The 14,289-nt window shown below is 49.5% G+C and overlaps 1 protein-coding gene across 1 annotated transcript in view; it reads right to left on the bottom strand.

Moving 5' to 3' along the window:
• SARM1 (sterile alpha and TIR motif containing 1) overlaps window positions 1-14,289 on the bottom strand; it is a 41,952-nt gene that overhangs the window by 16,353 nt on the left and 11,310 nt on the right. The window contains exons 2-4 of the mRNA XM_088453948.1: window positions 1,844-2,462; window positions 303-515; window positions 132-223 (exon numbers count right to left, since the gene is read on the bottom strand). Coding sequence (XP_088310074.1) covers window positions 132-223; window positions 303-515; window positions 1,844-2,462 — 924 coding nt within the window. The remainder of the gene's footprint in view (window positions 1-131; window positions 224-302; window positions 516-1,843; window positions 2,463-14,289) is intronic.

The following is a 14,289-nucleotide window of genomic DNA, read 5'->3' as shown; positions in this document are numbered from 1 at the left end:
GTCTCATAACTATCTCTCTCTTATAATTGTGTACTTTTAATTGTTTTATAATCTACATGAGGGTCTTCGATCCCTTAATTAATTTTACATCTACAGGCAACATTTGGGACCACAGTGGGCCAGACACTGACCTCTTACGAGTGATGCTGGAGGTCATACCCAAATCTTCCTTCAGATCTGATTCAATCAGCCTCAGTAGCAGGTCACCATCAATCTGATGTTCCTGTTATAACCGTCACAGTGTTACGTGATGAAATTACAGTAGAGAGTACAGACATCTATGTGACACTTTCACAGCTTACCAAAAATACACCAGAATATTTGTTAAAGCCGATCTGCTGAAGCCAGTTTTGTACCTCCAATGGCTTCCAGTTAGGTACGGAACGTGCAATGCGGGATGGGACCTCTCCGCCCATCATCTGGAGGGCTTTTTTGGCCAGGGAGGAAACGGTACAATCTGCAGAATAACACACAATGCGTCTCAGGCTTTGTGTGGCTCCAATTTCATTGAACACCTAGAAGACAGGAAAAGGCATACAATATAGGCCAGTGTTATTAGGTGTCGATTCTATGCTAGTCAACATCTAATTAGCATCATGTGTGCATTATATAAAGCAAGATTAATATTATATATAGTTATTCTATATCATGCAATACAGAACTGTAGGTCTCTAAAGCATGACAAACTGGTAGGTTCCAGAAGTGACAGCTACTGTACCGTTCAATGTGGATGAATGCCAGGTGATGCAAATCTGGACACATTGGGGAATCAGAAAATGAGTGATACACACTAGTAGGCAATCTGCTAAGTATCAGCACTGCGCTAATGCATACTAGGGAGAATAAAGCACAAGCTTCCATTCATCTACCTTACATTTGGTTACATGGATAGAACCCTTCTCAGAACAATCAGGACATGGCATTTTTCTCTCGGTTTGTAAATGAATGCTCACTCTTCACTTTGACTAAATCCTGATGATAGACATCATAGCATATGGGCTCGCATATGGGAAGTACAGGTATATAGAAAGTAAGGTAGGTCTATTTATGCTTAATTGATTGGGGTTCAATGTAGGAGCCAAGGAATGAGCAGATCAGCAGGAGGTGGGCATTATAAGGGTGGGTGTAAGGTCATTTGTATGTCAGACCTCTATGTATTATACGGAGGATGCACCTACATTATATCATAGTCTGGATGGACCTGGGGCCCATATTTCTCCATCTTCAATCCCCCTCATGTCAGAAGCTGGCTATACCACTACCTGCAGTTGGGATGGGTATGGGATGCCAGCTCTCAGGATCCCGGCGGTCAGAATCCTGATGCCGGCATCCGGACAGGGTTAGGATACCGACACCTGTCGGTAGGTATCCTAACCCTCCCCCTCTCCCTACCTTAACCCTCCCTCCCCGGTGCCTGAACCTACCCCCCCCCCCACTAGTGCCTAAACCTAACCTCCTCGTACCCTAAACCTAACCCTCCCCCCTTAGTGCCTAACCCTAATTGCCCCCTAGTGCCTAACATTTAAGCTAACTAGTATGACAGGGGGAGTGAGTGAATCAGGAATACGCTGACTACCATGGATGAGACCAGTAAGGCATTTATTTTACGGTGCCTTGCTGGACTTTTGTTTTGCTTCCTCTGGATCAACACAATTAGACTTGAGGAAATCTAGAACTTGATAACTGACGCGCTTTACACTCACAGTAACTATATATATATATAGTTGATATGCCTTTGATAAAACATCAAAATATGGAAACATTATAATAAATATTAACAGATCTGCAGTAACTCTAAATGGTATATCTGATGGTTACGAGGTTAAGGGTAAATATGATTCACCTTTGTGTTCTTGTGCTCGGATTTTATAGCAGCCTCCACACACAAGTAGAAGGCAGCGATACATTGGGCTTCTAACCGGGAGCTGTCCAAAAGTGGCACAAGACGCTGCAGGTCCCCGGCTGTCCTTCCCTGTGTGTTGTCACTGTTGTCCAAAAGTGAGCGGGCATATTCCTGAGGGTCCAAGGTAGAGATAAAGGGTTCAACTAATGCCAGCGTTCCCGACCTCTCAACCTCTTTCTCGATTTCCTTGTTTGTTGCTAGTACAGTGATTGCAAGACAAGCATTAAAGCGAATCTGCTCGTCTTCTTTCGAAAAGACTAAAGGGAACAACCACTCAGCTGCTCTCTTTTCAATCATCAGACGCTGGTTGGAAGGTCCACTGTACATAGCGCAGTTTGCCAGGGCCATAGCACAGTGTCGCAGAACCACTGGGTCTGTCCAACGGCACCAGAAGAGTATGGAGTCCAGTCCTCCATCACAAATAAGCTGTTTGCAGGTTTCTTCAGAGTGTTTGAACATGTGCTCAAGAACGCCTGAGAGGCTAGGGGCTAATTTTGGGTCATCTCTTTCTCTCGCAATGTTTAGGATCACTCCCAGACCAACACGAGCAATGCGATCTCTGTGAATAGAGTTATGCAAAAGCGATACAATGAGAACATGCCAGGTATAGATGATCTGATGGGCCAATGTATAGAAATAATGAAATATATTTGTGACTTGCAATATATCCATCACGTCACTAAGCTCTGTAAAACATGAAGTGCAACTACAATGGCGAATAGATAAATCACACAAAACACTGTTTTTCTGTTGTTGTTTTTTGTAGGAGATTTGTACATCTTTTTATACAGAAAAACTATGTAATATCCATTTCAGGCTAATTGTTACTGTTTGCCTGTTTGATGTGAGCACCCAAACACATTGGCAGTTTTGGTTTTCAGACTCATTTGGTCCATAACTGACTATGGGGGTCATTCAGACCCGCTCGTGAGCGGCAGTACGCTCGCAAGCGGGTCGATGTTCCCCCACTGCGCATGCGCACGACGGAGGGAGCTCCGTCGTGCGCATGCGCGAGACCCGGCGAGCGACGGGCTCTCCATCGCTCCGGGTCTCACACCAAAGGGGGCGTGCTGTCGATGTTGATTGACAGCACGCCCCCTTTGGTGGGCGTGCCTGCCAGACGGAGGCGTTCCCATGGGAACGCCTACCGTCTGAAGCCGGCCCCACTGACATCACTAGTGTAGCACAAGGTATAATCATCACCAGCATGTAATTCATCAAGCTACTTAGATTAATTGAACATAAAATATTGTTTCGTAACATTTCGGAACAAAAAAAAAGAGTGAAAGTAAATATGCAACAAAGTAATAAATGAAAAAATAAATGAAGACTAACACAATAATACACAAGCTGTTCTCTGCTTACAAACCTTTTTTTAATTACATTATCAAATTATTTTCTATAGATTTTTTACACCTGTTTGCAGAAGAACAAACGAGCAGGGGCGTAAAATCGGCCTGGCTTGGGGACACCGGCAGAGGGAGCGCGGGTGCAACCATGAGGATTGGAGCGCTGAGGGCGGGCCAGGTAGCTGCTTGCTAGTGTGGCTTTTTGGAGACTCACGCCAAGACCTGCAGGCAGCCGCCCTGAGCTCTTGAGAGAGACAGTGGCGCCACCATCATTTTCATGTGGTGCCTGTGGCGAGTCAATCAGAGCTCGTAAGGGTCATTACTGTGAAATAATGTGTAAGGGGTATTAAGGTGGCTTAATGTGTAAATGGCATTATGGTGGCTTAATGTGTAAGGGACATTACTGTCGCATAATATGCTGTAAAGGGCATTACTGTGTGGCATAATATGTTGTAAGGAGCATTACTGTGTGGCATAATGGATTATAATAAGAGAGAGGGTAAGACCTTACCTTTGTTATCTCTATTTCTACGAAATCCATAGGTATCCACAGGAGACCTTGGGGTATAGGCTGATGACGTCAGTCGTCGAGCACCTCAACAGTTAAATTTTTGCTCCCAGGATGCAACGGGTCCCTCTCCTATACCCCGCCCCCATGCCAAGGCACCTCAATTTCGTAAAAGCCAATGGCCAGAGGAGGAGAAGAAATAACTTCTGGAACACACAAGTATCACATTCTCACATACAGAAGGAGACGGAAAAACCGGTGACCAGAACATAGCCCATCTGCAGCACAGGTGCGACAGGGTTTGGAGTCCTGTGGATCCCTATGGACTACGTAGAAATAGAGATAACAAAGGTAAGGTCTTACCATATCTATTATTTTCTACTGCAGGGTCCATAGGGCACCACAGGAGACCTTGGGGATGTCCCCAAGCAGTCTCCTTAAGGGTGGGGACGCTCCTGTGCAGAGAGAAGAATCCGCCGCCTGAAGGAGGCATCCTGAGAGGCAAAGATATCGAATGCATAATACCTTAGGAATGTATGGACAGTAGACCAAGTGGCTACCTTACACAGCTGAACAGCTGAGGCGTCACGATGAGCTGCCCACGAGGGACCCACAGACCGAGTAGAGTGAGCTCTGACAGAGGACAGAACAGGAAGGCCCTCATGAATGTAAGCCTCTGATATTGCCAGGCGAATCCAGCCTGCCAACGTCTGTTTAGTGGCAGGCTATCCCTTCTTTCGGAAACCAAAAAGGACAAACAATGAGTCCGACTTCCGAAATGAGTTGGTACGGTCCACTTCGGTCTTGAGAACCCATACCACTTCCAAGGAGGCCTCACCAGCTGAGAGGTCTGGGGAGTTAAAGGCTGGCACTACAATTTCCTCATTAATGTGGAAGTTGGATACCACCTTAGGTAGGAAACCAGGGCGAGTACGAAGAACCGCCCTGTCCCTATGAAAAATCAGAAAGGGAGGACGACATGAAAGAGCCTCCAAATCTGATACATTTCTGGCCGAAGCAATGGCCAGAAGAAACACAGTTTTAATAGTAAGCCATTTCAAATCCACGGAGCACAGTGTTTCAAATGGCAGTCCTTGTAGAGCCCTAAGGACCACAGTCAAATCCCACGGAGCCACCGGTGGGATAAAAGGAGGTTGGATGCGAAGCACCCCTTGCATAAAGATGTGTACATCCGAAAGGGTAGCAATCCTACGGTGAAACAGAACTGACAGGGCAGATACATGCACCTTCAGAGAAGCAAGGTGAAGACCATGATCTAAGCCCGCCTGTAGAAATGCTAAAATCCTGGACAATCCAAATGTCTGAGGATTATAACCTCTGGGTCGACAGCATTCAAAGAATGTGTGCCACACTCTGTGATAAATCCTCGCAAAAGCAGGCTTGCGAGCTCTGAGCATGGTGTTTACCACCGAGCTGGGAAAACCCCAGGAACTCAGGAGGGCAGTCTCAATAGCCACGCCATCATAGACAGATGACTCAGGTCCGGGTAGTGGCAAGGACCTTGGGACAACAGGTCCGGATGTTGAGGCAACAGCATGCTTTTGCTAGCCAAAACCCCCAGGCACCCGCCGCGATCCCTGGTGCCGCACCAGCATCTCGGCACCGGCGGGGTGTCGGAGTGGCAGCATGGGCGTCCTCCGGACAGCCCATGCTGACCACTCTGAAGAAGAAAACTATTTTCAGGGGCTGTCCACGCAACCCCCCTTGAAGGGACCCGACTCCGTGCTGAGCACCTACGAAATTGAGGTGCCTTGGCATGGGGGCGGAGTATAGGAGAGGGACCCGGTGCATCCTGGGAACACAAATTTAACTGTTGAGGTGCTCAACGACTGACGTCGTCAGCCTATACTCCAAGGTCTCCTGTGGAGCCCTATGGACCCTGCAGTAGAAAAGGGGCATTATTGTGTGGCATAATATGTTGTAAGGGGCATTACTGTGTCACAAAACCACTCACCTTCTTCGGAAGGCGTGCACAGAAAAAAAAATTTTTTTTGGAGGAGGGTTATCAGAAACTTTTTTGGCAGGGAGGAGCAAAATTTATAGTTTCGCCACACTCCCAAGCACATTAATGGAATGCTCCAAATTTGACCAGTCAGCTCCCCATTTGGTAATTTAAACACACTATTGTGAAATAACTACAGTGCTTTGTGAGTCTTCACTGCACTAGGCTAAATATACCATGGGATGCCCTTATCTGCCTATTGATCAGTCAAACTCTTTGTCCATAAAGTCACCACCTTCCCACACACACAATTAACACTATTAAGTTTGCAAACACAGACTTATACTGTAGATGCAGGCTGTGGTTTTGTAATCATGAATTACTGCCCACAGGTATCAAACACACCTCAGACGCAGCAACAACCTCATGGCTGCAAAAATAATCAGAATAAAAGCTCAATGAATTCAACTCATTTGGAGAAACAGACAATTGACTCATTTAGGGCATATTTATTAAACAATATTTGTGGGGTACCCCCCGAAAAACACCCATTATTGGGGACAACCCGCAAATATTAAGTATCGTCTAGATTTACCATGGAGGGCCCGCTGCCATCTCTCCATTACCGACCGCACCACAGCTCCCATACTGTAAATTTCTATGTGGGACTGATAGGGTGTCGGATTTACCAAGCTTGGCCCCAGTATGAAGACGGCTGTGCATGCAAAACGCAATCTGGAGCCAAACCATCTCGGCTCTTATAGGAGACCCTGTCCCTGCATGTGGTTTTTGACACATTCCTGCAAATGCTAATTTCTTATGACCACAAATCGCGGCCATAACAAATTACAGCTCATCAGGTCTAAAACCCAATAATTGATACATATGCCCTGAAATAACAAGGATAAATGAGAATGCACACATTTTCCCAGGACTCTGGCACACAGTGATCTCAGAGCTGCACTAGACCCCACTGCTGAATTTATAACCATTGGAAAAAAACAGAACAAAGTGAGCCCTGTAAATAGTGGATATCGTGTAGCTTGGATGTACTTTGGAAACAATAGCTCATAGTCAGTGAAAAGGAAGTGAGCCCGTCTGTCTGAGAGCTCAGTACATACTGTGCCCGTGAGCATGATGCATACTAAGAAGCAATAACAAATCAATACTGCAGGTTGTACCATAATAAACTGTGATTGCACACCTTGAGATATGTTTACATACCCTTTAAAACAATTGCAGCACACAGCTAGGCATAGTACTACTAAAGTACACACATGGTGGTTTCATTTATCATACAGGTGTAACAGGTAATCCTTATATATAAGAACTTTAATTATGTTACACACTCCAAAAATAGTAAGTGGTGCATGTTTATTGGGTATATATATTAATCAAACAAAAGGCAACAAAGTGCACACCTGTCCCCTGAAATGTCACAATCTGATACTGTATGTACTAAATATATGTATATATGCACACACATTATATATATATATATATATATATATATTTTATATATATATATATATATATATAAAGTCAGAAATCCACTGCACTCGCCACTCCCAGATTTGGAGTGCAGACCTGCACTCGCCATTCCCAGGAATGGGGTGCAAGTGGCTTATTTTTATATATATATATATATATATATATATATATATATATATATATATTATGATATGGTAAGAACTTACCCTTGTTATCTCTATTTCTACGCAGTCCATAGGGTTCCACAGGATACCTTGGGGTATAGGTGATGACGTCAGGCATCGGGCACCATAGAGTTAAGTTTTCAGTCCTTCCAGGATGCACTAGGGTCCCCCTCCTATACCCCTCCCCCGAGCCAAGACATCTCAGTTAGTTACCAAGCCATAGGCCGGAGGAGGAGAAGGAAGAGAGAGAAAAAAGATCTGGACACACACAAGAATCACATTCTCACCAGAGGGAGACGGAAAAACCGGTGACCAGAGTAAAGCCCATCTGCAGCACAGGTGCAACAGGGCGGGAGTCCTGTGGAACCCTATGGACTTCGTAGAAATAGAGATAACAAGGGTAAGTTCTTACCATATCTCATATTTTCTACTTCAGGGTCCATAGGGTATCCACAGGATACCTTGGGGATGTCCCAAAGCAGTATCCTTTAAGGGTGGGGACGCTCCTGTGCTGAAAGGAGAATCCGCCGCCCGAAGGAAGCATCCTGAGAGGCGAAGGTGTCAAACCTGTAATACCTCACGAAGGTATGGACAGAGGACCACGTAGCAGCCTTGCAGATCTGGACTGCAGAGGCACCACGTCGAGCTGCCCACGAAGGACCCACAGACCTAGTGGAATGAGCCTTCACAGAAGGAGGAACCGGCAGGCCTACATGAAGATAAGCTTCAGAAATAGCCATACGGATCCAGGCTGCCAAAGTTTGCTTTGAAGCAGGCCAACCCTTTTTACGGAAGCCATAGAGGACAAACAAGGCGCCCGACTTCCTAAACGAAGAAGTGCGGTCAACATATAAGTCCTTAAGGCCAGCACAACATCCAAAGTGGCCTCACCCACTGAAAGGCCAGGTGAGTTAAAGGCCGGAACAACTATTTCCTCGTTAACATGAAACTGGGAAACAACTTTGGGAAGAAATTCAGGACGAGTGCGCAGCACTGCCCTGTTCCCATGAAAAATCAAGAAAGGGGGTCTACAAGAGAGAGCCCCTAAATCAGAAACACGTCTGGCCGAAGCTATGGCCAGAAGGAAAACAGTCTTAGCTGTTAGCCATTTAAGATCCACTGAGCCCAGTGGTTCAAACGGCGGTCCTTGGAGAGCCCCCAGGACCACAGTCAAGTCCCAAGGCGCCACAGGTGGAACAAAAGGCGGCTGAATACGCAGAACGCCCTGCATAAAGGTGCGTACATCTGGGATTGTAGCAATCCTACGGTGAAACCAGACAGACAGGGCAGAAACCTGCACCTTCAAAGAAGCAAGGCGAAGCCCATGGTCCAGTCCCGCCTGTAGGAAGGCGAGTACCCGAGACAGACGAAACTCCCGGGGTGCATAACCTCTCGGTCGACACCACTGGAAGAACGTATGCCACACACGATGGTATATTCTCGCGGAAGACGGTTTCCGAGCTCTTAGCATGGTCCGCACTACAGAGCTGGAAAACCCCCTGGACCTTAAGATGGCCGTCTCAACAGCCACGCCGTCAAAGACAGCCGAGTCAGGTCCGGGTGAAGACAAGGACCCTGGGACAGAAGGTCCGGACTTAGCGGCAACCGCAGAGGACTGTCCACGGACAGACCCTGAAGATCTGAGAACCAGTGCCGTCTGGGCCATGCGGGAGCTATCAACAGGAGCGTCCCTCCTTCCTGTTTGAATTTCCGGATTACCCGTGGAAGAAGGGAAACCGGAGGAAAGAGATAAGCAAACCGGAACGTCCACTGGACGGACAGAGCATCCACCAGAGACGCCTCTTCGTCTCTTGTGTGAGACCCGTACACCGGCAACTTGCTGTTGTGCCGGGACGCCATGAGGTCGATCTCTGGAAGACCCCACCTGTCCACCAGCAGTTGAAAAACGTCCGGGCGCAGGGACCACTCCCCCGGATGAACGTCCTGGCGACTGAGAAAGTCGCCCTTCCAGTTTAGCACTCCCGGGATGAAGACCGCTGATATGGCCGGAAGATTGCGCTCCGCCCATACATATATATATATATATATTATGATATGGTAAGAACTTACCCTTGTTATCTCTATTTCTACGCAGTCCATAGGGTTCCACAGGATACCTTGGGGTATAGGTGATGACGTCAGGCATCGGGCACCATAGAGTTAAGTTTTCAGTCCTTCCAGGATGCACTAGGGTCCCCCTCCTATACCCCTCCCCCGAGCCAAGACATCTCAGTTAGTTACCAAGCCATAGGCCGGAGGAGGAGAAGGAAGAGAGAGAAAAAAGATCTGGACACACACAAGAATCACATTCTCACCAGAGGGAGACGGAAAAACCGGTGACCAGAGTAAAGCCCATCTGCAGCACAGGTGCGACAGGGCGGGAGTCCTGTGGAACCCTATGGACTTCGTAGAAATAGAGATAACAAGGGTAAGTTCTTACCATATCTCATATTTTCTACTTCAGGGTCCATAGGGTATCCACAGGATACCTTGGGGATGTCCCAAAGCAGTATCCTTTAAGGGTGGGGACGCTCCTGTGCTGAAAGGAGAATCCGCCGCCCGAAGGAAGCATCCTGAGAGGCGAAGGTGTCAAACCTGTAATACCTCACGAAGGTATGGACAGAGGACCACGTAGCAGCCTTGCAGATCTGGACTGCAGAGGCACCACGTCGAGCTGCCCACGAAGGACCCACAGACCTAGTGGAATGAGCCTTCACAGAAGGAGGAACCGGCAGGCCTACATGAAGATAAGCTTCAGAAATAGCCATACGGATCCAGGCTGCCAAAGTTTGCTTTGAAGCAGGCCAACCCTTTTTACGGAAGCCATAGAGGACAAACAAGGCGCCCGACTTCCTAAACGAAGAAGTGCGGTCAACATATAAGTCCTTAAGGCCAGCACAACATCCAAAGTGGCCTCACCCACTGAAAGGCCAGGTGAGTTAAAGGCCGGAACAACTATTTCCTCGTTAACATGAAACTGGGAAACAACTTTGGGAAGAAATTCAGGACGAGTGCGCAGCACTGCCCTGTTCCCATGAAAAATCAAGAAAGGGGGTCTACAAGAGAGAGCCCCTAAATCAGAAACACGTCTGGCCGAAGCTATGGCCAGAAGGAAAACAGTCTTAGCTGTTAGCCATTTAAGATCCACTGAGCCCAGTGGTTCAAACGGCGGTCCTTGGAGAGCCCCCAGGACCACAGTCAAGTCCCAAGGCGCCACAGGTGGAACAAAAGGCGGCTGAATACGCAGAACGCCCTGCATAAAGGTGCGTACATCTGGGATTGTAGCAATCCTACGGTGAAACCAGACAGACAGGGCAGAAACCTGCACCTTCAAAGAAGCAAGGCGAAGCCCATGGTCCAGTCCCGCCTGTAGGAAGGCGAGTACCCGAGACAGACGAAACTCCCGGGGTGCATAACCTCTCGGTCGACACCACTGGAAGAACGTATGCCACACACGATGGTATATTCTCGCGGAAGACGGTTTCCGAGCTCTTAGCATGGTCCGCACTACAGAGCTGGAAAACCCCCTGGACCTTAAGATGGCCGTCTCAACAGCCACGCCGTCAAAGACAGCCGAGTCAGGTCCGGGTGAAGACAAGGACCCTGGGACAGAAGGTCCGGACTTAGCGGCAACCGCAGAGGACTGTCCACGGACAGACCCTGAAGATCTGAGAACCAGTGCCGTCTGGGCCATGCGGGAGCTATCAACAGGAGCGTCCCTCCTTCCTGTTTGAATTTCCGGATTACCCGTGGAAGAAGGGAAACCGGAGGAAAGAGATAAGCAAACCGGAACGTCCACTGGACGGACAGAGCATCCACCAGAGACGCCTCTTCGTCTCTTGTGTGAGACCCGTACACCGGCAACTTGCTGTTGTGCCGGGACGCCATGAGGTCGATCTCTGGAAGACCCCACCTGTCCACCAGCAGTTGAAAAACGTCCGGGCGCAGGGACCACTCCCCCGGATGAACGTCCTGGCGACTGAGAAAGTCGCCCTTCCAGTTTAGCACTCCCGGGATGAAGACCGCTGATATGGCCGGAAGATTGCGCTCCGCCCATACCAGGATCCGAGACACCTCTACGAGAGCCGCCCGACTTCGGGTTCCTCCTTGATGGTTTATGTAGGCCACGGTGGTAGCGTTGTCCGACTGGACCTGCACTGGGCGACCCTGGAGAACCCGATGTGCCTGCTGGAGAGCATTGAAAACCGCTCTGAGTTCCAAGATGTTTATTGGAAGCTCCGCTTCCACCTGCCCTGGAACAAGTGTGGACCCGAAACTGCTCCCCAGCCCCGAAGACTGGCGTCCGTTGTCAACAGGACCCAATTCGCCACCCAGAACGGACAACCCCTGTTGAGATGGGTCATCTGCAACCACCAGGCAAGGGACAGACGAACCTCCGGAGTGAGCTCTATCGACTGGGATTTCAGAGACTGAGGCTGTCCATTCCATTTGGACAGGATCAGGTGCTGCAGAGGTCTTGAGTGAAACTGGGCATATACCACCATGTCGAATACTGACACCATGGGGCCCAGTAACCTCATCGCCGAGTGCAGAGACACCCGGCGGCTCTGCAGACAACTGCGTACCCTCGACTGTAAGGCAGCGATCTTTTCCCCCGTCACAAAGATCCTTTGCTGTCCCGAGTCCAATAAGGCTCCGAGGTGCAGAATCCGCTGAGATGGGATCAGGGTGGACTTCTGCCAGTTTATCAACCAGCCGTGCCGTTGCAGTAGCGCAATGGTCAGGTCCAAGTGTCGGAGAAGGAGCTCCGGAGATCCTGCCACTAAGAGAAGGTCGTCCAAGTACGGCAACATGCGGACCCCCTGCAGCCGCAGGGAAGCCGCCATGACCGCCATCACCTTGGTGAAAACACGTGGTGCTGTCGCCAGGCCAAAAGGTAACGCCCGGAACTGGAAGTGGTCGCTGCGGATTGCAAACCTGAGGAACTGCTGATGGCGCAAAAGAATAGGGACATGCAGGTAAGCGTCCTGTATGTCCAATGACACCATGTAGTCCCCAGGTTCCAGCACCAGAATGATGGACCATAGGGTCTCCATCCGAAACTTCGGTACCTGCAAAGATTTGTTGAGAGCTTTGAGCTTGAGAATCGGACGAAACGACCCATTGGGTTTCTGCACCAAAAAGAGATTGGAATAGAAACCCTGGCCCCTCTGGGAGAATGGAACAGGCACTATGACTCCAGCCTGGAGCATAGTGTGCAAAACCTTCCGCAGCTCCGTGGCTTTGTTCCGGTCTGATGGTAGACCCGTGGTGAAGAATCGAGCCGGGGGTCTGTGCCGGAAGGAGAGGGCATACCCGTGTGAGACCACCTCGAGAACCCAAATTCTTGTGTGTGTCCAGATCTTTTTTCTCTCTCTTCCTTCTCCTCCGGCCTATGGCTTGGTAACTAACTGAGATGCCTTGGCTCGGGGGCGGGGTCTGTCGTGGTGACCGACCAACACCGGGCGAACTGCAGCAGGCGGCCTCCCACTTTGGGATCCCCCAAAGGGAGGCCCGGACCGTCAGGCAGCAGGCGTGTCATCTGGCTTAGGGGCCGGATGTCTGGTACTCCAGGCCTGCTTCCGGGGCTTGGACGATTTTTTGGGGCCAGCCTGACGGGGAAAAGACTGTGCTTTAGGCCTACCCTGGGCCCTGTAAGCCCGAAAGGACGATGTACCTGAACCAGAAGGAACAGCAGCCGACGGGAGACATGCTGATTTAGCTGCCGCCAGCGTGGCTATAATCTAGTCCAGGTCGGACCGAAGAGAACCTCTCCGTTAAAAGACAATGCCTCCAAACCCTTTTTGGAATCAGCATCCGCCTTCCAGGATCGCAACCACAAAGTGCGACGAGCAGCCACCGCTGCCGAAGAAATTCGAGACGCCAGGGTACTAATATCTAAGGCCGCTTCGTTGATATAAGTGGCCGAATCCCGGAGATTGCCTATCAACTCCGCCTGCTCAGCCGAACAGTCGGGATCGAAGGACGCCTCCAACATATCAGCCCAGCGCTCCATAGCCCTGGCGACCCAGCAAATGGCCATAGCTGGCCATGCTGCCCCCCCTGCAAGGGAATAGACGGACTTCAGGCAGATCTCTACCTTGCGGTCCGTAGCAGCCTTAAGGGAGGACATGGATGGCATGGGTAACGTGGCACTACAGACAAGGCGTGTCACATGAGAATCCACCTGTGGAGGTGATTCCCACTTAGCAAAATAATTGTCCGCAAACGGATACGCCACTGCTAAACGCCTTTGAGGCTGATATCGTTTGCCTGGCTGTTTCCACGCTTCCTCTAGGTGGTCAACTAATTGTCCCGAAAGAGGAAACACTGTGGCATCTCCTTTAACCTCTTTGAAAAAGGCGTATTTGGACTTAGATACCGGAGGTTCCTCATCCTCAAAAACTAAAGCAGTCCGGACTGCACGAATAAGGCCAGGTATATATACCTTAGACTTAGGGTCCGACTCTCTAGGACGAGGAGGTTCCTGGTCAGAAAGATCCAGAATCTCCCCATCATCGGACGTCCCGTCGTCATCCTCATAAGGAGCGGACTGAGACGCCACCGGCCGCTTGTGGGGCCGCATCACAGACTCCCCCTGCAACATGTCTGACAACTGCTGTACAGAGCTTGTTAACGAATTAACCCACGCAGGCTCATGAGAGACCTAAGGAGGGGAAATAGGGAGACCGTGGGGTACCATTAATTGTCTCGGGAAACCCTGCATGGGTGACGACACCACTGACTGCTGGGACAATCCCATCTGAGTGAATGGAGGCTGCGGAGCTAACTGGCCCACGAGGGTTGTAAGCGCCTTGGCGAAACAAGCCCAGGGCGGCTCCTGTACCGGTGCTGTGACCATAATAGGTTGCGCCAATAAATAACACGGACGGCATAGCCCTTCCGCGCTA

Source organism: Taudactylus pleione, unplaced genomic scaffold, assembly GCF_031769625.1.
Source record: "Taudactylus pleione unplaced genomic scaffold, aTauple2 ptg000040l, whole genome shotgun sequence".
In the NCBI taxonomy this organism is placed as follows: Eukaryota; Metazoa; Chordata; class Amphibia; order Anura; family Myobatrachidae; genus Taudactylus; species Taudactylus pleione.
The sequence above is the reverse complement of the archived record's forward strand: the minus strand, read 5'-3'. Positions and strand labels throughout refer to the sequence as shown.